The sequence below is a fragment of the Epargyreus clarus genome, unplaced genomic scaffold (genome assembly GCF_041222505.1).
Source record: "Epargyreus clarus isolate Ecla_fem2 unplaced genomic scaffold, WU_Ecla_fem_2.2 ptg000004l, whole genome shotgun sequence".
Classification (NCBI taxonomy): domain Eukaryota; kingdom Metazoa; phylum Arthropoda; class Insecta; order Lepidoptera; family Hesperiidae; genus Epargyreus; species Epargyreus clarus.
The window spans coordinates 11,258,720-11,281,583 of record NW_027332212.1 but is presented as its reverse complement, the minus strand read 5'-3'; the positions used below and the strand labels follow the sequence as shown (position 1 = coordinate 11,281,583).

Here is a 22,864-nt window from a genome sequence, read left to right as displayed (position 1 = left end):
ATAGACTAGATTCAGTAGCTTCATTATTAATGATATGAAATAACATTTCTTTTTTCCAAGCATCATCAAATGTGTGTTTGGTTGCAGATTTCTTGATGATGGAGAACATAACGTCGTCGTACCGGCGGCCGTGCGTGCTGGACCTGAAGATGGGCACGCGGCAGCACGGCGACGACGCGTCCGCCGAGAAGCGCACCAAGCAGATCGCCAAGTGCGCCGCCAGCACATCCGCCTCGCTCGGTGTCAGATTATGTGGCATGCAGGTACGGTTTTCTACTTAAAATATAGCAAACGACCGTGAAGTTTATATGAATAGTAATTTAATACCGTCTTGGTATATCTACTATAATTAAGACTGCTAGAACCAGAGTGGCCACACTATATTTGAATGATTTTTAACCTATCTGTATTTTCGTAATTTAAAAATGTTCTATAGTCCGCGTAACAATGCTAGTTCGCTTTGAATATAAAAATGAATCGCGTCGCCATAGTAAATTGTATGACTACACTTCCTCGCAACAACTTCAGAGCGGAACTATACACTTTTACTTTTCTCCATATTGTAAATCGTTTTTGTAGTTAGGCTACTCTGGTTCTAACAGGGTCAATTAATTTTAATTGGTGTCCTATCCGAGATCAGCTGCAGACGTGTTGTGGTACTTACCTCTGAGAATTTGAAATGTCTTAGTGCAATCCTACTAAACTACTCCTTCTATTAGCGCCTTACAGTGCTGTTATAAGCTTAAAAGACAGAAATAGTGTTCATCCACCCTTAATTATACTCTTTTTAGGGTAGTCGTTTAATAATATTATGTAGCCAAAATAATCGTTGATGCGTTACATTCGCGTTTCTAATACGTATTATATTAATACGGATCTTCTCAGTTGAGGTCGCGTTTCGATTCGACCGCTTAAGAAACAGTTTAAGAAAAAATATTTTAACTGACAATTTGTGAGTGCCGCCGTTAGCCTATACAAAATATGTATATTTATTGTTCGTGTATCGCAGGTGTACGTGCCGGAGACGGGCGCGTGCGTGCGCCGCGACAAGTACTGGGGGCGCGCGCTGTCGGAGGGCGGGCTGCGCGACGCGCTGCGCGACTTCTTCGCGGGCGGCGGCGGCCTGCGCGCGCGCGTCGTGCGCCGCGTGCTGCGCGACCTGGACGCGCTGCGCCGCGCCATCGCCAAGCAGACCAGCTACCGGTTCTACTCCTGGTGGGTTTTGTGTTTGGTAGTTAGACGACCTTCCAGTTCATCTGGTGTTAGTCACCACTGGTCACTACCCCCGTGGACAAATAAGCGACTCCATAGAATAAGGGTTCTGATTGAAGTGAATTTCGGATGTGTTGCCAGTCCTTATGTCCGAGACAGTCGCTTTTAATGAAAATGAATAAGCATTTACACTTTTTTACTGTAACACTTCTGTGTTAAGAATCCACCGACACATCATGTTTTAGCGTGAAGCAATTCTTTGCTTCACGCTAAAACATGGTGGGTCAGTGGATTCTTATTGTTTTTATCACCTTTTAAAAGGTAGCATATTCTCATTTATCGCCTACTGTCTACTTCCACCTTGTGTCGTTTTTAATTCTAAACTTATTTATATTTCCAGTTCGCTGTTAATTGTATACGAGGGCGACCCGATGCCCGCGCGACCTCCGGCTGAAGTAGCCGGCGGCACCACATCGGAGTACGACGCAGACGCGTCGAGTAGTTCCACGGACCTCGCGCCCTCGCCGGGACACTTCGACATGTCCACCCTGCACGACGAGATCTCGTCGGACGCGCGGCCCGCCGGCCGCGAGCCCTTCGCACCTCACTCGGAGGAGACGATGGGCGGATACGAGGAGGGCGAGGAAGGTTCGGCGGAGGCGGCATCGCCGCGCCGCCGACCCCCGAGCCCCGACTCGGCCGACAGTTGGATGGCCTACTCGTCGACGAGCAGCGAGTCGTGGCGCGGCGAGGGCGAGGCCGAGGCCGAGGCGCCGGCGGAGGCGAGCGGCAAGCGCGCGCGCGCCGCGTGGAGCCCGCCGCCGGACGAGCGCGTCGACATCCGCATGATCGACTTCGCGCACACGGCGTACGCGGGCGCAGCGGCCGAGTCGCCGCTGGCCACCAACACGCCGCACCACGGGCCCGACTGCGGCTTCCTCACCGGCGTCGACAGCCTCAAGCGTCTGCTCACGGAGATCCTGCTCCCGCAGCCCTACAGTTAATGAGCCGCATCGAGGCGCCTCCTAGAGAAATGTCACCTCTTTCGGGACGGATTTAGAACGGTCGTGTTGTGTTTCGTGTGCGAGATCGGCGTTGAACTCCGAGTGTGATAGCGGTGCGCGAGACCGGCGGTGTCGCGTCGGTCGTGAAGGTCCATTGAGAGTACGTTCAGTGACGCCGCTGGTGAACTTCATTGTTGTTAAAATATTTGCAAATGAGACTATTTTCCTCAAAATTTTAACCTGTTCGACTGATGTAAATCTGAATAAAGGTAGAAAATTATTAATGAATTACTGTGTGTTTACATAAAAAGGATGAACGCAGGGTATTTTCGCTTTGCACCATATGTGCCCACCTCACGCTATGTAGACGTAATACGATTTCCTTTTCTTTTTATGTAACTACACGGTAATTGTCGCACTTAGTGAATGTTGGCGGTACAAAATACATTAATAATTTAATATAAATAAAAAATATTATAATTTTGAAGGGACCCAGTAGGTATTTTAACTTGTATTTTAAGTATTACTTTAAGTTATTCCAGATTGACGTGCTTTTGTTCCGTAACGTTTTGAATATTCTGAGTGGTGGTTCATTTGTGTACAAATGTGTAATAACCTTAAAATTGAGTAGACATTCCCTGACTGTAGAATGTTCGCGTGTAGATTTGTTGTAAATATTGACTGTTGTGTCGCCGTCATTGTATAATAAGTTTCCCTTTTCATTGTTCTGCATTTAGATTCCTTCAGTTATACTGTAACAAATCCCTATTGTGATTACGTGTTATGTGCACGTCAACCTCGCTTGTCTGGTATATGTATAAATTTCGAGTGAGCCTAAAGTTTACCAACTGATCCCAGTCATTGAAACCAAAGTAGAATGAAAACCTATAGAGAAAATGCATTAATTTATTTCAATAGAGATATGGAGACGCTGTATAAAATAAAAAGTTTAACGTATACAATTAATGTCTAAATGCACTGTTTGTAATAAATCGCTATTTCATTGTATTCTTTAAATGTTTTCTCAATTGTTTTTCATTATATATTCGTGTAAAGTGGCAATCAAACAGTATTAAAGGTCGTAAACGTGGTCGGCGAAAGTGTAAAGAGTAGGTGTTTTTGTAACCGTCTATGGGTAAAGGTGCTAGTTCGTAATATTTACACTGCCAGTGAGTGCATGAGCGTGGCGAACGTCGTCGATGTATCCGAGACTCGAGAGCTTTCACAAATTGGGTCAGTGTAAACAGCTAGTGCGGTGCGCATACGATATGGTGAATGTGTGATTGACCATTAGCGTTAGCCAACATTCCTTCGTGCCGCATTCGTCATTGTTTGTTCTTTTATTTTTATTGTGGGATAAATTTATGAAAGTACCTGGTTTAATTAGGATGCTAGGTTGTATTGCAAATTATCATTTACGTCTGTTATTTTGAATAACTGTATGACACTATTTTGTTAAATAAATTTTAGGTATTGAACTCGTTTGTTTTATTACCTCTATAGCCTACACGGTTAAATAAGAAATGGTTTTATCAACTTTCTTGAGTAAAAATTAATTTATCCTTGATGCATACAAATAAAGGTTGACAAAAGCAATTGTTCGAATTATAGACCGAAAATAAACGGTTATATTGAATTTGCCAATAGAAAGATTTTTTTCGCTCTAAAAATCTAAGTTATATAGTTACCACCGGTTTACAGTTGACAAAATAGAATACTGACCTTATGGCTTGTACATACAAATTTATCACAGCTTTTACTTAAAAAGTTTTAATTCTGCATGACCAAATTCAATCACCTCATTGACATCAAACGAAACACCATATTTAGCCTCTAAGCAAAACCTAATACTAGATGACACAATGTTTTTTCCAAAGCCTTAATTATTGCATAACAAGTAAATTTCGAACATGTTTATAGCGTAGTTGGATACAAAAAAAAAATAATAACTTTTAAATTTAGAATTATTGCTTATAAAAAAGGCACCAATATTATTTCTTGCCAGCTGTGAATTGTATTAGGTAGGAAAATAGGTAATTATGGTTGTTTTAACAATATTTCTATAATTTATTTTCAATTCATAAAAAAGTTCAATGTATATCTTAGGTTTAGGTTTAGATTGTTAAATAATAAGCGATAGAACTTTGTGGCTGAATAGTGAGTACTCTATATTAATATTATGCACCACTATATAAAAACATATGTTTCCCGCCTTTTTCAATTTCACAATTCCTGCTGAATGAAAAGTGCTACCTGTTAAACTTGCTTCACAGTATTTCTAATCAAGTCCACAATCTGTTAACCACAATAAAATGGCCGAAACAAACGATGTTCAAGCGTTGGAAATGATTTCTACTGAAGTAGTTGATTCTCAAGTTAAAATTATTCTATCCAGTCAATGCATAAAAGGTAAGCATTAAGCAAGTATTACTTATCTAAAATAGATGAATCTTCAGAAAGGAAGCAATGCCATCAAATAACTGCTCCAATACAATAAGATTATTATTTTTTGTTTATAGCACAAGCATTTTTGTTCGACAAGTTGAGGAAACAAAGTGAAAGACAAAAAGAAATATGTAAGTTTATTAGTAGCAGTAATTTAAAATTGGAAACAGAGATTCAATTAGCTGAACAAGAAATCAAAAGGTATCAACTGAATATTTTTCTTAAGCAATCTAAATTAATTTGTTTAAGTTTTTATTAAACATTTATTACCTAAGTTATGACAGTTACTAATTAGTATTTTTTAAGTCAAACTGTTTTTTTTCCTAACGTTGAAATAACTTAATAAACTTTGATAGAATAAGTAAACCAAAATGGTGGCTTTTGTTTCTCGCACATATAATATTACTTACAGAGGTAAATAGAAATACCGCCATTTTAGAATAGTACTATTTTCTTAGAACAAAGCGTGGTTAAGAGTAAAAGGATAAGGCATTACAGGGTTGCCTACCAATATATGACAGCGATTACCTTTTATTTTATTAATATATGAATTATTCTTTGATTATTATTATTATGTACAAAAAATATTAATTTAAAAAGTCGCAGTCGTAAGTCATATTAATTTAACTACTTAATTACTTATCGTTATTATCATATGGATAATATGCTCTTTTTTTTTTAAATATACAATACTTTATTAAATCTCAGCCACAATATAGCCCTTGAGACAATTAAAATTGGAAATATAGAACTAAGAACAGAATATCTACTAAGCAAAGAAAGGAAGGCAGATATTTTCGAACGTACAAAAATTGGTAAAAAGAAGTATGAAAACCTGTGGTCTACATCTAAGAAAAAATATGAAAGTATTCCCCATATTCAAAATTTGATACAAAGTAAAAATAAGACTTGCACAATCCAAGCAAACATTCATTCTTTTATAAATGAATCTGAACAGTTAATAAGTCAGATAAAAATAAAGAAGAATGATTTAGCTGGTAAAGACAGAACACGCATCATCGAACTTGCAGATTTTTTTTATCATAAAAGACCCAAAACAATTGAAGCCATTGATAGTTTGAGTACCAAAATAAGAGAATTATCAGATGGAATAGAAAAGCTTCTTAAAGAGGAACAGGAAAGTAAGAATAATTATATGCCACTCAATGGTCAACCTGTACCTAAAAATGATTTGCAAGAAGCAAAGACTACAGCAGACTCAACAGAGGAGGATAATTGGTGTAATTTGAGTAAGAATATTGATAAAGATGCAATTGTGGTCAGTAAGGAATAAATTAGTAGATTCTTATAATACTGTCATAAATAAAATAAAAAATATTCCTAACGCTGTAACTTTTCTTTTTCAGTTACCAAGATTGCACCTACAAAATAATGATTTAGATATTCTTAGTGTTAAGTTAGATCAGGTAAGTTCTATCAATTGGGTATTTATTTTGAATATCTATAAATAAAAATACATGTGTTATAAAATTCTATAACAACAACTTAACAATTATTGATGAATACATATGTTAATAATAATATTGTGATTGTTTTTTTAGATAAAAAAGGTTGATTTACAAAATTCATCATCAATGAAGCGAATAGGATCTTTCACATCATTTGATTTTGAACAAAATTCTCTTAAAAGATGCAAAAATGTAGAAAAAATTGAAGAATGTTATATCTCATCTTACTTTGATATTTCTATTAATGAACACTTTGGTAATGATGATAAAAAAATTGAAAATAAACAATATGCAGACAAAAAATTGATACACATCTTAGAGGACATTAAACTGAATAAAAATGATACATATGAAATGATCAAAAAATTGGAACCTAATAAACTTCAACAAACATGTTACATAACTACAAAAGTTATAGATAAATCTGATAAATTTAGTAACACCCATGATAAGGTTTATAAATTATTTTATAACACATTTTTGCTTATTTCTTTGTGCTTATTTGTATTTATATAAAAAATAAATACCCTCATCTAGGTATAATCAATCTTTTTTATAACAGGTAAATAAAACTGTGGAAATTGAGGAAATCAAAGAAATAGACTTAACAAAAGAACACGTGGATACTGTGGCTCCACCATCTCAATTTTTGGATATCATCCAGGTGCTTTTCAACACTACTTGTTTCTCTACCTTCATTGGGGGTTTTTACTCTTTTGATCTGATTTCATAATTGAATCAAAATATAGACATATGGTCTTAGGCAAATTAGTGCATAAAAGCCAAAAAAATAAACTGGTTTCAAAACATGACCAATTGATAATATAGAATAGCAATTTGTTGTGAGCCATTGTACTCTAAATTTTGTTATTTTTATTATAATACCATGCTATAAAAGTTCACTTATATTTTTTTTGTATTATAGCGAAATCCAGAATGTACTTATTTTTAAGTGTATTATTTTGTACAGAATACTCAAGAAAAAAAAACTGTCTCTTTTAATGTTCCAAATGAGGACAAAATTCCAACATCTTTAGAAGATTTAGCAAGACAAGAAGAAACAGAAGTTAATGCATCACAAGAAAAGACATTAAATACTAGCAAAATAAGTGAAGATAGTTTTACAACAATTAAAGATATGATGTTAAAGAAACATAATCTAGACTTATCACCACAGTTTGTGTATGGAAAAAATACATTGATGCATATGGTATTTTCAGTGCTTTATTACAGAAATTGAATATTATTTATATAAAATATGTTTTTATATACTGTACACATCTATTATGTATATCTTTAATTACACTTTTTTCAGTCAAACAATGATAAAATTATAACATCCAAGTTTTTTGAAAACAAAAACAAAGTTGCCTTTGAAAATAAATCCGGTAAAGATGTCAATACTAAAGAAATGGGCCAAGACGAAATTATAGAATGTAAAGAGACAGAGAAAATAGAAGATGAAGTTATTAATGAAAATAAACTGGAAAACATGGAAGTCACTAACATTGCTGTTTCAAGTCCAAAGGTAGATTTTTTAAAATTTAAACTGTGTTAGTTTCCAGAAACATAATAATAATAATAAATACTTTTGTTGTTTCAATGTTATTTTGTACAAATTTGACATTATTGTATGTTTTTTTTATATTTCTGGACAAAATATAAAAAAATGTCAAATTATAGCAAGAAGATAATAATTTACAAGTCCCAGTGGCTGGATTACTTTTCAATCATGGATCTCAATGTATTCCGGATTCCTTAAATATATCCATTAACACAACAGGATTTGAAGATGAGGACTTTCCACACTGTATTGGTGAGTTGGAAATAATAATTAATTTGTGTTTAAACAAAATTATTAATCATTTGTTTTCCATTCCAATTGATATGTTTTTGGTCTAATAAAAAAGTGCCTTGAAGAGCGTCAACAATTTGCCTAATATATTGTTGGTGTCTTTCAATGTTTCAGATTCAAGTATTTTGCTATCACCCAAAGCAGATATACCCACTACTGCAATTTCTAGTAACAATGAAGTAGTATCTCAAGATGTTCCCAATTTCTTAGCTGGTATGTAAAAATGATTAACTGTGTAAATGATGATGAAATTTTAAATGATTTTTTTAAGGTTTGGTATACAGTGGGTAAATAGATGTACAGTTTACTAAAATTACTGTTTTACCTTTATTTGTTTTGAAAAATTATATATTTATTAACTTACTTAAGGTTACTAGAGGATATCTTTTTAATATATATAACTACTGTTTAGGATTTCGCAAGACGGGTTTATCATTTTTTGGTTCAACACTTACTCCAGAGTCCAAACCAGGATCTAGTACGCAGAATCCAAGCAGTGGCTTTAATTTCACTTTTGGCAATGATGAGAAGAAAGGTAGAAGTGGATTTTTCAGTATGTTTCGCTAGTGTTCAGATTTCATAGTGTTTGATTTAAATATTTCCTTTGTTGAGTTCCTCAATATTTTTCACAATAAAAAGTGTTATAGAATTAAATCTGTATTTACTTTTGATCCTATTATTTATTCCTTTTTTCAATCTCAACATGAATCTGCCTTAAAATACTAATGGCTTACATAGTATTTTAGCTATTTAGTGACCAAATTTGGTATTCTATTGTTAAAACATTGCTTGTTTCAATAACAACAGTTATTTTATTTTTCATTAACTTTATTTAATAATATAAAACTTATTTTATTGGTGTAACTGACATGCTCTTACTGCTATTAATTGTAATAATATAAAAAGTGGGGCAAAGACTTCACTGTACTCTATGGCAGGATCTCCTTGTAATTTTCGACATAGCAGAAACTTAAAAACAAATGTCAATCCTATAAAGATTGCACTCCACGATGCCCTGTACAATGAAGCCTTATATGAACTCTCTAAATTCATTCGTATGCACACAATGCAACAAAAATATGCATTCATAGCATCACTCACAAATAATGGTGCAAATATTGTCCACCAAGCACTGTTTACGAGACCATCAATCTTTAGAGCTAACAATGCAGAGAATATAGTAATAGTTATTAAGTGTATCCATATTTCGAAAACAGTCAGTCCAATCCACAGAACAATTTCATTCAATGTGAAAAACATGTTTACTGATTTGCACCTAACATCGCCGTTCTAAACACACGGATGTGAATGGAAGATGAATTCCTCACTTGAGCTCCAAAATCTATGTCGTCCGTCAGTGGCTCCAAGTCATCTGTATAAAATTTGATTTGAGTTAACTATGAGAAGTATCTACCACTAATGTATACAAATGCACAAAGTATTTACACTTACCAATTAACTCCACAGTGCTAGTGTTTATTTCAATTTGACAAGTTCCTGAGAACAATATCTCAAGTTGTAGAGCTAAGTTACAACATCTTTGAATGGCTGCTCCTAAGCCATGCAATATTATTTCTTTTTCTCCCTTTGTTAATAGATCGCAACATTTGTCTAACTGAGCCTGAAAAATGAAAATTTGCCATATGTATCGCAAAACGTATTAACATAATAAAACGAGACAAAACTGTACATTACCTTAAAATTGGTTTTCTTAGTTATAAAGATAACATTGTCTCCTTCTTTGGGACGAATTGGTAATCGTCTCTTGATAGCATAATTCTTATTCGGAGTCCGTTTAGGATTTTTCGGCCTCTTTTCTGAAATATTTTCATCTGCCATTGCCGATTAAATCCATTCTGTTATTTCTGTCATGAAAGATCACGAAAGATCTACATGTCAAAAAAGTGGAAGGATGATGTCACTTGTCAGTAATGACATTGGTTCATTCCTGACAACAGAGTTTAGGAATGATGTATGTCATGTTATATAATAATATTTATTTTGTAGATATTATTATTTATTTGTACTGATATAAGTTTGTTCTAGTTTTATGGTAGCACCTGGAATTATAACTGCTTCAGCTTTTTTTACGGCCTTTACATTTATTAGTATTTGCCTCAGAGGTATTTTCCATAACAGCAAACAAAACGCTACAATTATTAACATTGAGCGCGCATTTTTAAAGTGGGCTTTGTGATGTCAACCATAAATGTTCACTTATAATCGTTTGTCTGTAAAGTTTTATATTAGTCACAACTGACTTTTAGATTTCAAAATTTGATCTTCAAATGAATATGTGATCAACATAAATTGTTGGTGCAGATGATTTTATTTATAAAATTTGGCGTTTATTGTGGGCTTTAAAGCCTCAACTATTTCAGTCTGTTTACCTAAATATGCAAAATTAAATGTTAGCTATACATAATGGGTTGTGTGTGTTGTTCGTTAAGTTCTTTCGTTTCAATCCTATTAGATGCATTAGAAAGGTAAACCTATTATTAACTATTCCTATATATTGAAATGTATTTTGTCAATAATTTTCGTGAAAAATTTACAGAGTATCATTATGCACCGTGTGTGCAATGTTGACTTGCTGTCTACTGATTACTATTATAACGGTCATGGTGATGGGGATCGGCATTGGGTACAATTACTGTTTCGTACAAAATTCTGTGGAATCCATGGGTACGTTAATTTCGTTAAATAAAAACCTTAGTACCAATTATTGTGACCGTCAGAATGGCCGGTCACTACCCATATTTTACATCGAAATAATTACTAAAAGTTGCTACCTAGTTGCTACTAGTTGCTAATAATCGTTAAAAAATTGCTACCTTCGATTAAAAAAAATATATTACTTTTTAAGGTGCCCGGCCATTCTGACATTAGGATGGCCGGTCACCTATGTAGTGAGAAGAAACTGCGCAAACGAATCGGGTCTTTTTTTAATCAATAGTTGCTACTAAATTGCTATTGAGTTATAAAGACAGCTTACGTTTAATCATTGCTTTATTTTGTTGCACGATAAAAAAATTAGGAACAACTTAAAAAAGCTTACAATGTACGATGTATATTTAAAACTTTTTTGTTACAATTTATAGAGAAGGCAGCCAAAGCCGCCGGTGCCTTGCGATCGGGCCCGGAGAGATCTGGACCAGGCAATGTGATGCGTTCAGTGGACCGCGCGGTCCAGCGGGGATTCGCGCACAGAGTCGCACGCCGTGAGGCGGACGTTCCCTCTGCCTCCAATAAGAATGTTAATTCTACAAACTATACCATGATTGAGAGTAATTATGCAGCATCTAACTTTACAAATTTACCTGGTGCTGTATATATTTAGATGGTCACCGGCTTTTCTATGTATTGTGATGACATGTGTTTTATACATACATAAGATTAACCATTTCCAATAAAAGAGGCAAAAAATCTCAGTCTTTTTATTCATATGATTAATGCAAAACAGGTTTTGCTAATTATTTGTCATACAGTCGATATTTGAGAGTGGATGGGGACAGGATCTGAACTAGTCCTCAATGGTCTTAGAAAAGGTATGATCGTGGAAGTAATGTTGCTTCTTGATCTCCGAAATCTGCCAATAAGTCGTCGTGCTAGTTCTCTTTCGTGTGGCAAAAACTCTGGCTCCTTGGGTGGCCTGCGTACAAATAAATTTCATAAAGTTTAGGCAACGTACCTACTTTTATTTTTATATACGACCCATCTACATAGGTTTTTAGGTAATTACATATATTAATAAAGAAATAATAGATCATATAGATGCCAATTATTATGGAGGCACGCTCTGTAGCGATTCACGCAAAAGACGGTTTATAATATAGTAGGTAGTGGAGGTATTCGCGGTATTTCCGTTGTTATATTGACGTAGCTAAACTTATCACTTCAATCTGGGCTCAATTATTTTATTTACAGTAATTTATGCGACAATCCTATTTTTAAATAAAATAACTTCGGATGCGACGTATACATTAAGTTGTATAATTCATACCTTTCGGTTTCTAAAATCACGAATGGCGTTTCCTGTGTTTCAAGGTACACTTGTTCGCCAGGCTTTTTCGTTTGGTACACCTCTGAAATGTATAATTTATTATTTCCTCAAGGAAAAAACAGTTGAGGTAGATTCGTGAGCGATCAGTATTGGAGAACATATCTGGATGCGGATGATGAATTTTATTGACATGTAGGCAGGCTAAACCTACTAGAGACTGGTTTAAGGGATAAACTTAAGGAGCAAGTACAGGTGATAAAATACAGGTTTATAATTTTTTTGCCGTTGGGTTCACTAAATAAGTCTCCTTTTCATTGGAATACCAAAAACTGACAAAATTTTGAGGATCAGTCAACAAAAATATAGTTATAGTCAGAGTTACTTGATAAGTACCTAGAATAGGTTGTGGAGCGTGTTCGACCTCGGTCCTGTTAACAGCCAACATCCGCACCACAGGCCGGCTTTCAGGTCCAGATCGTAGTATCGGCTCCTCGGTTGTTGATCTTGAGGACACTGTGCGAGGAAAATAAAAACTAAAACGTTTGTTTTAATATTCTGTGCCGTCACCTAATCTTCTTATTTATAGACCTTCATTCACCCAGTGCTGGGTACAAGTGGCGTCATGGCGTTTTCATACATACATATCGGTCGTTTGCCATTCTTATTCAATGGCGGCCTGCAGATCGTCTATCTATATAAGTGTACTTAATTTGAGCGTGTCGATAGCATCACATGATCCATAAAAATATATGAAAAATAAATATTATTTTACTTACTGGCAAAGGCTGCTAGTTCTTTCTGGGCGTAATGGTACCCTACTGAAATACCATACACCATCAGAATGATTATTGTAAACATCAGCAGCATTAATACGAAAGCACAGCACGTCCACGTCAGAACCCTGTTTTGCACAATATAAACTTGATAAAATAAAATATTTACTCTACAAAAGAAACATGATATATTAAGCAGCTCCTTCACTGATATTACTTACTGCTTGGTGTCTGAATATCCGTGATTGATATGGTATAAAACTTACCTTTCGACACAAAATGTCATTGAACAAAAGACCGACTGTATAAGACCCATAGTTCTTCATTGGACACCTATTACAAGAAACAAATTCATGTTTTACATAGTAGGAATATCTAAGGCCTTCATAATAAAGAGGTACCTGTCGTTGCCAACCCACCTTATACTAAGATTTAATTGAGTGATTTTTTTGAAGAAGATCATAAGATTATTATGTATCTAAATATTTTAGGTAGTTTCATTTAATACGCAAAAATAAACCCATAAAAATATTTAACATTAAAGTTGTGATAAAAAGTCAGTCTGGCAGTGAGTGACCCTTCACCCTTGCCAGTTATAAAGAGACAGCATGTTAATAGTATTTAGAAGTATGCAGTTAAGTGGCCAGTTATATTTCCTTTCTGTGCAGTTGGCATCAACCAAGAGAGACGGGGTTGTGCTAGTCTAGCGGGTTTGATTTAATTTATCAATGAAATTGATGAAGTATGAATTATGATTAGTTTTAAAAGGATTAAAATATGTTAAAATGTTAAATATATTAAATCGTATCTGTTACGTGTTATTGTTAGTCAAATTTAAAGTTAATAATAATAATAAAAAAAAACAAAATTAAAACGGAATATTTTAATTAAATCAACATGTAAAATCACAATACAAATTACAACAGTCTCTACAAAATTTCAAAGCACTCACAACCAATATATAATTTAGTGGCGTCGATTCATAAAATATGTGATACAATTATTACAATTAAATTTAAATTCTGAGAGAATCGTTAAGTATTTTTTAAACATTATAATGGAAAAATATTTATTTTTAATGTATAAGGTATAAATTTTTAATGTATGGATTGAATTGTTTTATTAAAATAAACCTCTGTGCTCCATGTATAAATAAATTATGAAAATCATTAAATATTTTAATATCTCTGTCGGTTTTTATGTTCTTTATTGTGATTGTTAATACAGTCTTATCTTATTCCTTTCTATTATTGCTATATGGTAACGTATTAAGCAATAAATATAATATAATTAATAATAAAATTATGTTCATTAATATCATATTTAATTTAATGAGTTATATCAAAAAACGGACATACTTAGGAAAAATACTTTCTTTTTAAAAGGTTTTTGAAGTATATATTATAAAACAAAACTTTTTATAATTTTTTCTTTATAAAACGAATGTGCTGAAATATTGAATTAAATTTCTGTATAAAATATGATAATAATTATGAATATCATTTTAATCATTGTCCTTACTTGATTAGGTTGGAAGACATGAATATCAAAGCAAATCACACATTTATAATATAATAACAATTGTCATATAAACCACAAATATTCAAATCAAACACAGTGTATATTACATTCATATAAAACATTGCTCAGTTACTTCAATAATGATTGTTTCACTTATATACACAAAACATATAAAAATAAAACATATTGGACCATTATGGTCCAATATATGAAAAGGTAGAACTCGTGTGGCGACAGCTGCACCGCCATACTGTTTTTTGCTATAAAGCAACGGTATGTAGCGCTATTTTATAGGAAGCTTTGGTTGGAATTATGTGGCAAGGCAAGTATAAAAAATAATTATAACTTTTATTATCTGACCTCATACAAAAAAATTACTCAAACTATCCATCTTGTCAAAGATCGAAATGTGTCAATTGCTGCAAAATTTCTAATTTTAACTTTTCGTGTAAGGTGGTCCATGCCGTTCTTTATTTCTGTTTAATTTGTTGTGTTGTTATACTGACTTTATTACGGCCGTAGTTTTACAGTAAGTGCATGTACGTACGTACGCTGTTATCTGTTTGTCAGACGAGTCGTGTGTTTTCGTAGGTCCAGTGCGTTTGTACGTTCAGTTGGTCAGTTGATCAGTTGAGTGCGATTACGCATGTTCAGGTCAGCGCGTTGTTGGCGTGTAGCAGGTTCCAGAGTAGCAGGCTTACAGTACCTGACGCTGTTTGTCCACCAACCACGATACCGAGCCGATATCGATAATTAATGACGGCGCCGAAGTAGCGTACATACATTTGCTATAGCAGCTTGTCCACCGAACGTCCGTCACCCGAGCATCGTCATCCCATAGTAAATGTATGTGTACGCTACTTCGGCGCCGGCATTAATTATCGGTATCGGCTCGGTGGCGGTGGACAAACAGCGTAACTAGGCGGCAGGTGTTTGCTTGCAGCAGGTGCCAGAGCGGTAGGTCACGTAGTGCGGCGCGCAGTTCCCGCCCAAGCTACGCGGTCACGCACTCACGCTCCATTGTAATTATCATCGGTTATTGTTAATTTTAAGTTTTTTTTTTAATTTCACTTATTTCACTCTCTAGTGTAAAGTGAAGTATGTATTTTTTATTTATTGTTTGCTTAGTTGTTGTAATACCGCCTTTACGACCGTAGTTTTACAGTCAGTGAATTTTGTACATATGAGTGCATGCATTTACATATGTGTGCTGTTGTAAATGATCTAAAAACTACATTTTTTAATATTTTGCAAACACGCAAACGTCCTCTGTTTGTGACAATTTCAATTGTCAAAATTGGTTAAATTTTCTTGTTAGGAGTGAGCAATCTTTACTAATTTATGACGTAGGGTTGTTGTTAGTAGATGAGTCGAGTCGTGGTTCAATAACCGGGCGGCAGGTGTTCAGTTGGCGTGCAGCAGGTCCCAGAGCGGCAGGTCGCGCAGCGCGGCGTGCAGCTCGCGCGCCAGCTGCGCGGCGAGCGCGGGGGCGGCCAGCGCGCCCGCCGCGCCGCGCACGCACGCTCGCACCAGCGGCGCCGCGCCGCTCAGCGCGCCCAGCCCCGTCACGTGGTAGTCCGTCGTTCTGCAAACACGTACTTCTACGTAAGTAACATAGTGTAGGTGATATACGAACGTGTTTAAATAAGTAGGTAATACGTATAGTATCCACAAATACAATAAAGTGCAAAAAGAGCTTTCATACAAAGCCGGCGATACATTGGCGACTCCTCTCGTGTTGCTAATGTCCATAGGCGGCGTTGACTACTTCCCATCAGGTAGCACTAATCGTTAGGTTAAACAATAAAAAAAATTAAGTTCAGTTAATAATAAAAAAAATATATTTTAATTAAATTCACTTGTAAAAACATATTATAAATTACAAAATTTAATGAACATTTGAGAATAACATACCAAGGCAATATCTATTTCATGTATAATAAGTTCTCCATGTTTATATGATTTTGATTTTGCTGTTTTTACGTAAAGTTGTGCATGTGCGTCTTAAAGAACCAATTTAAAAAAGTTCAGATTCTTCTGCATTATGTAGTAGCAATTTAAATATCGTAATAATGAAACGATTATTTAAATTACTTACTCAAATGTATTCATCATTTCACAATAATTCGTCCTTACACCGCGCAATACCGATTTAGATCGTTATAATAATAAAGGATATGCGCGCGTATACGTACACGTTATCGTTCGGCAATTTGTTTGACGGATTCCTCGGAGTATCTAACTCCTGTTATTAATGAACAATGTATGTTATGTTTTGCTTCCAAGGATCGAAATTTAATACTTACTATTTGCTATAAATTATCTATGAATATATTCAGTGTTAATAATTTCTACAGAAATGGAGTAATAACGTAAGCCACAATATACTAACTGCGCCAGTTGCACACGCAGATCGTCCAGCTGAGCATAGGGCTCCCAGCGCGCGAGCCCCGCGCTGAGCGCCAGGTGCAGCGCGGAGTCGGCCAGCGCCACCACGCGGCCGCCGCAGCACACGCCCATCGCCTTCATGCGGTACGCGTCGTAACCGATCTGGGGTACGGAGACATCTGACTTATTGTAGTATAAAGTGGGTGTATTTGCATAGCAACAGTAGGTACACAACTACAGGGTGAAAAGTCAAGTCGGAGTGAATTAGAGAGATCTCCCATCTCCTTTGCCAAACAAAGATTATATTACTTTAAACTTTAAATAAATATAAATTAATTATTTAAATAAATTTAGTCTGTAGTTTTTCATAATCTTTTTAGATAACCCTTTCATTTTAGATGCCCTTGATATTATTATGGTCCATATATACTTAAATGACGTCACCAACTTAATCCAAACGTGTGTGCAAAACTTCAGTACAATGGGATATCCAGAAGTGGGTTAAATTTAGCCTGCGAGATTTCTAAAGACAAAAATAATGTTAAATTTTACATATTAAAACAAAATGAAGTTAAGAAGTATAACGGTGCACGAATCGTCACATACATTCTCATCTTTGCTATAAAGTTTACTTTATTTACACTCACTTGCAAATCCTTTATTTTCAATGTGACTCGAAAGCTGGTCTTCATGGGATCTGGCCGCGTGACGCTCACGTCGTTTATCCGGTTGATGGTGGCTAAGTTCTTCACCCAGCCCGCTTCAGTCTCGAACTTGCCTATGAACGATATCGATCCTATCTGAAATTGATTGGTTTATACTTTAATCTTGTGGTTTCCACAGCAGCATAGGTTTCTTTGAGTGAGCTATGCAGAAAGTGTAAAAGTGTTTACTAGTGCAGACAAGGTGAATTTCATAAGGCATGTATTCAGCTTGTTATTAGTAAATTTTGATTTGATTTGATTTGATTTATATTGATGTTGTCAAATATAGTTTGTCATATATTCCGGGCGCCCACAGAATAATTTTCTCAAGTGAGTCAGAAATAATCTCTTCTCCCTAGGCTGTTATGAAAGCTGACATCACTGCGAAGAGCGCGAAAGTGGCAGTGTTTAAATCGGCCTCATTATAGTATTCAATATTTAATTAAATATGGGTTTTTTGTGAATCTAATATTTTTACAGTATAATAATAATATGATTGGACGATAATAATATAAAACACATTTATATTATAGGGGAAAACTCAACAAACATTTTACAGCCAAATACACTACACCTTGTGCATAAACGTGGCGTGAAGCGGCGGCATCTCCAGCACCTCGTGGCACGACTGCAGCAGCGTGCGCCGCACGTTGATCAGGACCATGTCGATTACCCTGTTACCGTTCTGTGCCAGCCTGTCGATCATTGACCTGGAAAATTACGATAATTTAAGAATAGCTCTGGATAACCCGTTAACCTTCCATGTACCCTCATTGGGGCTATCAAAAAAGTCTCAAAAATATTTTTTCTCCAAAGTTGGCATTACATTGGCAACTCCCTCTGCCTTATCATGAGGTTCAAGTATAAAAAAGCGTGGTGGTAGAGTACGCTTCAAACCTCTCTTAGTTATGGAGAGAGACCCAAGCTTAAAGGAATTTAATAAGGGTTGCAGCCACAGGAATACTATTACTTTTATTACTTAAAGTAAATACGATTATATATTGTGTGGCGGGTGACATGTACAGAAATAAATAGACACAAATGTGTGTGTTGGTGACCACAACAGATAAAGTAAATGCCGGCGTACTTATTTTATCTATTGTGGTCACCATTACTGAGATGAGAAGATGACATAAAATTAAATAATCGCTTTCTACGAAATCCACGGTTCCATCATCTCAGTAACAGAAAAAAACAACGAAGCATCAATAGCTACCCGTAAAAACCAAGTAACTATATGAAAGCAAAAATGGTTTTCATGCTTGATTGGCAATGTGGGGCGCAGTCGGTGACCTCGGGCGAATAGATAACAGCTATATAATATCACCTGACTCGTCAAATGGAATGTTAATGGTATTGCAGTTACATGATAACACTTTAGGTAAGAGTGTAATCGTGGGTTATACTTTATTTATATAGTTCTTTTATACTGCACACAAGTAAGATGTATGATTGATGTCTTTTTTCGATCCTTTGCAAAGTAAAATGCGATTACTATTATACTAAGCGCGAGAATCCTAAACCTTGCTTGATGTTTTATTTACTTTTCAGTTTAGAATTGAAGAGAGACAAATTTAAACATATTATTATGTTAACATTATTGTTTTATTAAATATAGGTGTATCTAATTATGTCACGAATTTATTTACGAAAGTGGTCAGTTAAAATATACGCACAAAATAAATATGAAACCATTTATCAATCCGCTAAAAATTGAAATGTTTGATTCCTGCAACTATATTTGTTTAAAGTGTTAAAAGTTGTATCATTATCATGTAGTGGTACCGTCATAGATAAGTAGAGATAGATATCTCTAGATAAGTAGAGACAGATATCTCACCGTCTTGTAATTGAAGGAAGCCATTAAATGGCTTAAACCGCTGACAAATGTGTCAGCCATTTAATGGCTGTCATGGTGTAATTTACGCGGAACAACGCCGACATGCGTAATTAAGTGGTGAAAAGATACGAAATCGAAGAAAAAGTGCAGAGGAATATCGTTTTATTCGTAAATGATCTAAAAACTACACTTTTTTATATTTTTTTAATACGAAAATAGATGACAGTGACAATTTCAATTGTCATAACTGGTTACATTTTCTTGTTGGGACTGAGTAATCTCTACTAATCTATGGGGACAGTATATATGTATATCATACATATGTTTCTAAGGTATCAGATCAATAAAGAACATACGTATAAGCTTCCAACATGGAGGGGTTGCAGCACATGACCTCAGAGATGCTGGTGGCGCGCCGCAGCACCAGCGCCAGGTGCCGCTGCAGCTTCTGCCGCAACAACGCGTACAGGGGCAACGATATTGCTGCCGTTAGAGGGAGATCATCTGAAATTTAAAAATAGAATTTTACCAGTTAAATTTAAACAAGTCTTTAGTGATTGCGCGTTAAATATTTGACAAAGAAAGATACCTATATGCAACCTACTTAGAAAACTGTGATGGCGCGATTTAGATAGGATACTTACAGCGCCATCTCTTACAAGTAGTTGCAATTACACTGAAAGAAAGTAACGAATTTCGTTACTTTATTTGTGCTAATAAAGATGGATTTCAATGTACTTTAACAATTAACTTTATGTTTAAGAAGACTTTACAAAGCAAGACAGAAAGATTACATCTAGTCATACCTATATGTTTTGCTAGTTGTTCAGTCGTAGTGAATTCATATCCTCCGTTACGTTGTGGGGAGGGCCATGATAACTGTAATAAAAACACACTATTATTATAGGATAATCAAGATATGTATTGTTACAACATATGAAAAATGTAATACCTTAACAAGGACTTCATCATGTATGAAATCAATCCCAGGATTGATGAAGGAGAATGCATCGTCTTCTATAACTAAGCCAACGTTCACATCCGCTACCATATTTGACAATGATATTCTGGAACCGACAGAATTAATATCAAATATGTTGTAACTCAACATATCGACGGGTCCTACGTAAACTGGTGCAAGTGCGTTTTCACAACTTTACAGTAGAGCGATTTGAATGTTCTAATGCGTGTAACTTTAACATTATTCAACATACATATGTAGTTAAAATTTTAAATAGGTATAATTGAATCCTTTTGAAAAAAAAACTGCATTATACGTGAATAATGTTAAAGTTACACGCATAAGAACATTCAAATCGCTCTACTGTAAAGTTGTGAAAACGCACTTGCACCAGTTTACGTAGGACCCGTCGATATAATGTACAAAAATTGTTTACTAACTAAATATTACGTGGTATAATTGATATTACGGTACAAACCGATTCCTTCCTAGAAATGCACAGACCTAGAAATAGGCTAAAGTTTAGTTACATCACAATAAAATTGTTTAAAATACTTATTACTTTTGTAGAAGAAATATTAATGAATTAGATCAATAGCTTATCTTTTTATTTTCTTATTTTCTGTTTAATTTTGAAAATAATGTTCATTCAAAGGGAGACAAATAATGTCTATAATAACTGTTATATATAGGGTTAAGGTGCACATATAATCCAAAATAGAATGATTCCTTAGCAACCTATTACTGTTCCTCTGCTGTGTATGGATTTCCTCTCAGTAAAAGATGTTTAGATCTTATTCTACCATGAAGTTATAATATGCTATAATGTTACAGCAAGTGAATTAATTGTATAGTGCATAGCTTTGAAAAATTAGAGCAACATGCCTAGGTTTTTAACCTTGGTACCCCACATAACAGAGCAAGTCTACCGCTAGGCTTCATTCCCATTAATATAAAATTTTAAAACAATAAAAATACTTACAGAACATGCCCTTCAGACATGACAGGTATGAGGTTATAAAGGTTCTCATTAAATGCACTGTACAGCCCCTTCAGATTCACTTCTCCGAGAGAGCACTTCAGGGACAACCCCATGCACTTCAGGTCTAGTGAGAGTGACTGCAGGTGGAATGTGGGAGGTTTGACTAGTTCCAATCTTGATAAATTCCTGCAATTTTTATTGAATACATTATGTTAGTAAAAGGTGTGTACTTATGTTTTTTTAGACAAATCTTAGATTATGTTTTCTTCATATGGGGTTATTGTAATATTATGCAACACTAATGAGAGAGGGGTGATTTTATTTACTTTTTTTGATGATATGGTTTCAGAAATATTTATTTATAAATTTTTAGTTTTAACAAAATTTAATAGTGTCCTATTTCAAAGTTTATTAATGCATAAGCAACAGGGAGAAGGACAGAGTTCCTTTCTCTTGCTGACAAGAGAGGGTTCAAATCAAACATTAGTAAAATTCTGCTTACATAATATTAGAATCCTATGTGATAAAAGAAAATAATTGTACTCTAGTTCAAATATGTATATTGAAGTAGTTATTCATTATTAAGATATTATATACTAGCTGACCCGACAAAATTTGTACCGCCTCAAAATCTATTTATCAGATATATTTCATATAAAATATAGCCTATGTTACGTGGATAATTTAGCTTTCGGATGGTGAAAGATTTTTGAAAAATTGGTCCAGTAGTTTTTGAGCCTATTCATTACAATCAAACAAACAAACAAACAAAGTTTTCCTCTTTATAATATTAGTATAGAAGTATATACTTACACCTGTGTATTTTTGGCAAAGTATGATGTATCTTCTAGAATATCAGGCTGTATTTGTTCACCATTTTTCGTTTGTTGCAAGGCCACATTTGTGAAGCTCTAAAAACGATTACATATTTACTTAAAGAAATATAAAAAAATCTTACTTAAATAATTTAAAATACAGTAATTTGTAAGTATTTACTGCTAACTTTTGACTTTTTTTTATCAGTACAAAGTTTATAATTGGGAGAAAAGTAAAATAATGAAAATTTGTCCACCTTAAAAAAATGAATGGCCAATAGTAGTTATTATTTTTTTAAAAGAAATTTTAAAATTCATAATATTATTTTTAATCATTATAAATTATTTTTTAATCACTTCCAATAGTATTTGTGACAAGTTACTATGTACTTGTTAGTACCTCTGCATATTGTTTACCTTTAGTATTTATTTGCATATTAAGTGATTGGTCATTCGACTTTAATCGGTGAAAAGTTGAATATTACTTGCAAGAAAATGTAGAATAGGTAAAAGGATACTAAAAATATAACAAATATTTACCCTTTTAATAACATCTTGTAAGTTAGGTTGCGCGTTCGTCAAGAGTTCGTCCAGCTCTTGCTGGATATCAACTGTTTCTTCTTCCGACATCTTTTTAAATACATTACCTTAAATAATAAATGTACTAAAACTGTTCAGGAATATTTAATTATACCAATTTGTTGAATACATATTGAATAGTAAACGAACACCTGTTTGATAAAGTGCCACCGCACTGACAGCTGACAATGACGTTGTTTTTTTTTTAAATTTTGGTCTGCGTTTGCTTCTTGCCTTTCAGCCTAACTTTATTAAACTTTCATCATTGATGATTGTGTGATTGTAAATATGTTTGGGAGCTTAGCTTAACAAA

The 22,864-nt window shown here is 34.6% G+C and overlaps 5 protein-coding genes and 1 long non-coding RNA gene across 11 annotated transcripts in view; 3 read left to right on the top strand and 3 right to left on the bottom strand.

Annotated features, from left to right (window-relative positions):
* Positions 1 to 3,694, top strand: part of Ip6k (Inositol hexakisphosphate kinase) — a 58,909-nt gene extending 55,215 nt beyond the window's left edge. For all 4 annotated transcript variants that reach the window (XM_073093302.1, XM_073093301.1, XM_073093305.1 and 1 more), the window contains 3 exons: positions 88 to 263; positions 1,010 to 1,215; positions 1,613 to 3,694. In XM_073093302.1, coding sequence (XP_072949403.1) covers positions 88 to 263; positions 1,010 to 1,215; positions 1,613 to 2,216 — 986 coding nt within the window. In that variant the 3' untranslated portion in view covers positions 2,217 to 3,694. The remainder of the gene's footprint in view (positions 1 to 87; positions 264 to 1,009; positions 1,216 to 1,612) is intronic.
* A 708-nt stretch (positions 3,695 to 4,402) lies between these two features.
* LOC140757544 (uncharacterized) lies at positions 4,403 to 8,639 on the top strand. Of its 2 annotated transcripts, XM_073093299.1 has the most exons (11): positions 4,403 to 4,625; positions 4,736 to 4,862; positions 5,370 to 5,940; positions 6,029 to 6,088; positions 6,224 to 6,583; positions 6,693 to 6,794; positions 7,101 to 7,340; positions 7,446 to 7,658; positions 7,814 to 7,946; positions 8,100 to 8,198; positions 8,398 to 8,639. In XM_073093299.1, the coding sequence occupies exons 1-11, from the start codon at positions 4,529 to 4,531 to the stop codon at positions 8,550 to 8,552; spliced, it is 2,157 nt and encodes a 718-aa protein (XP_072949400.1). In that variant the 5' UTR covers positions 4,403 to 4,528; the 3' UTR covers positions 8,553 to 8,639. The 2 variants fall into 2 exon arrangements, with proteins under 2 accessions (XP_072949400.1, XP_072949401.1); XM_073093300.1 differs by lacking the exon at positions 6,224 to 6,583 and having other exon boundaries at positions 4,410 to 4,625.
* A 135-nt stretch (positions 8,640 to 8,774) lies between these two features.
* Positions 8,775 to 9,877, bottom strand: Tm (protein). 2 transcript variants are annotated; one of them, XM_073093308.1, is made up of 3 exons: positions 9,681 to 9,877; positions 9,438 to 9,606; positions 9,097 to 9,357 (listed from the first exon to the last, which is right to left on the bottom strand). In XM_073093308.1, the coding sequence occupies exons 1-3, from the start codon at positions 9,822 to 9,824 to the stop codon at positions 9,248 to 9,250; spliced, it is 423 nt and encodes a 140-aa protein (XP_072949409.1). In that variant the 5' UTR covers positions 9,825 to 9,877; the 3' UTR covers positions 9,097 to 9,247. The 2 variants fall into 2 exon arrangements, with proteins under 2 accessions (XP_072949410.1, XP_072949409.1); XM_073093309.1 differs by lacking the exon at positions 9,681 to 9,877 and having other exon boundaries at positions 8,775 to 9,357; positions 9,438 to 9,578.
* Positions 9,878 to 10,180: 303 nt separating this feature from the next.
* LOC140757198 (uncharacterized) lies at positions 10,181 to 11,098 on the top strand. The gene is made up of 3 exons (XR_012103944.1): positions 10,181 to 10,297; positions 10,543 to 10,670; positions 11,087 to 11,098. It is a non-coding gene; the product is annotated as an uncharacterized LOC140757198 (long non-coding RNA).
* A 310-nt stretch (positions 11,099 to 11,408) lies between these two features.
* Positions 11,409 to 12,910, bottom strand: LOC140757197 (uncharacterized). Its single transcript, XM_073092734.1, has 4 exons — positions 12,765 to 12,910; positions 12,382 to 12,501; positions 11,989 to 12,070; positions 11,409 to 11,637 (listed from the first exon to the last, which is right to left on the bottom strand). The coding sequence occupies exons 1-4, from the start codon at positions 12,853 to 12,855 to the stop codon at positions 11,466 to 11,468; spliced, it is 465 nt and encodes a 154-aa protein (XP_072948835.1). The 5' UTR covers positions 12,856 to 12,910; the 3' UTR covers positions 11,409 to 11,465.
* Positions 12,911 to 15,563: 2,653 nt separating this feature from the next.
* Positions 15,564 to 22,732, bottom strand: LOC140757543 (uncharacterized). Its single transcript, XM_073093298.1, has 10 exons — positions 22,513 to 22,732; positions 21,971 to 22,068; positions 21,158 to 21,343; positions 20,167 to 20,281; positions 20,021 to 20,093; positions 19,571 to 19,718; positions 17,949 to 18,084; positions 17,318 to 17,470; positions 16,675 to 16,832; positions 15,564 to 15,867 (listed from the first exon to the last, which is right to left on the bottom strand). The coding sequence occupies exons 1-10, from the start codon at positions 22,600 to 22,602 to the stop codon at positions 15,687 to 15,689; spliced, it is 1,338 nt and encodes a 445-aa protein (XP_072949399.1). The 5' UTR covers positions 22,603 to 22,732; the 3' UTR covers positions 15,564 to 15,686.
* Between the last annotated feature and the right edge of the window lie 132 nt (positions 22,733 to 22,864).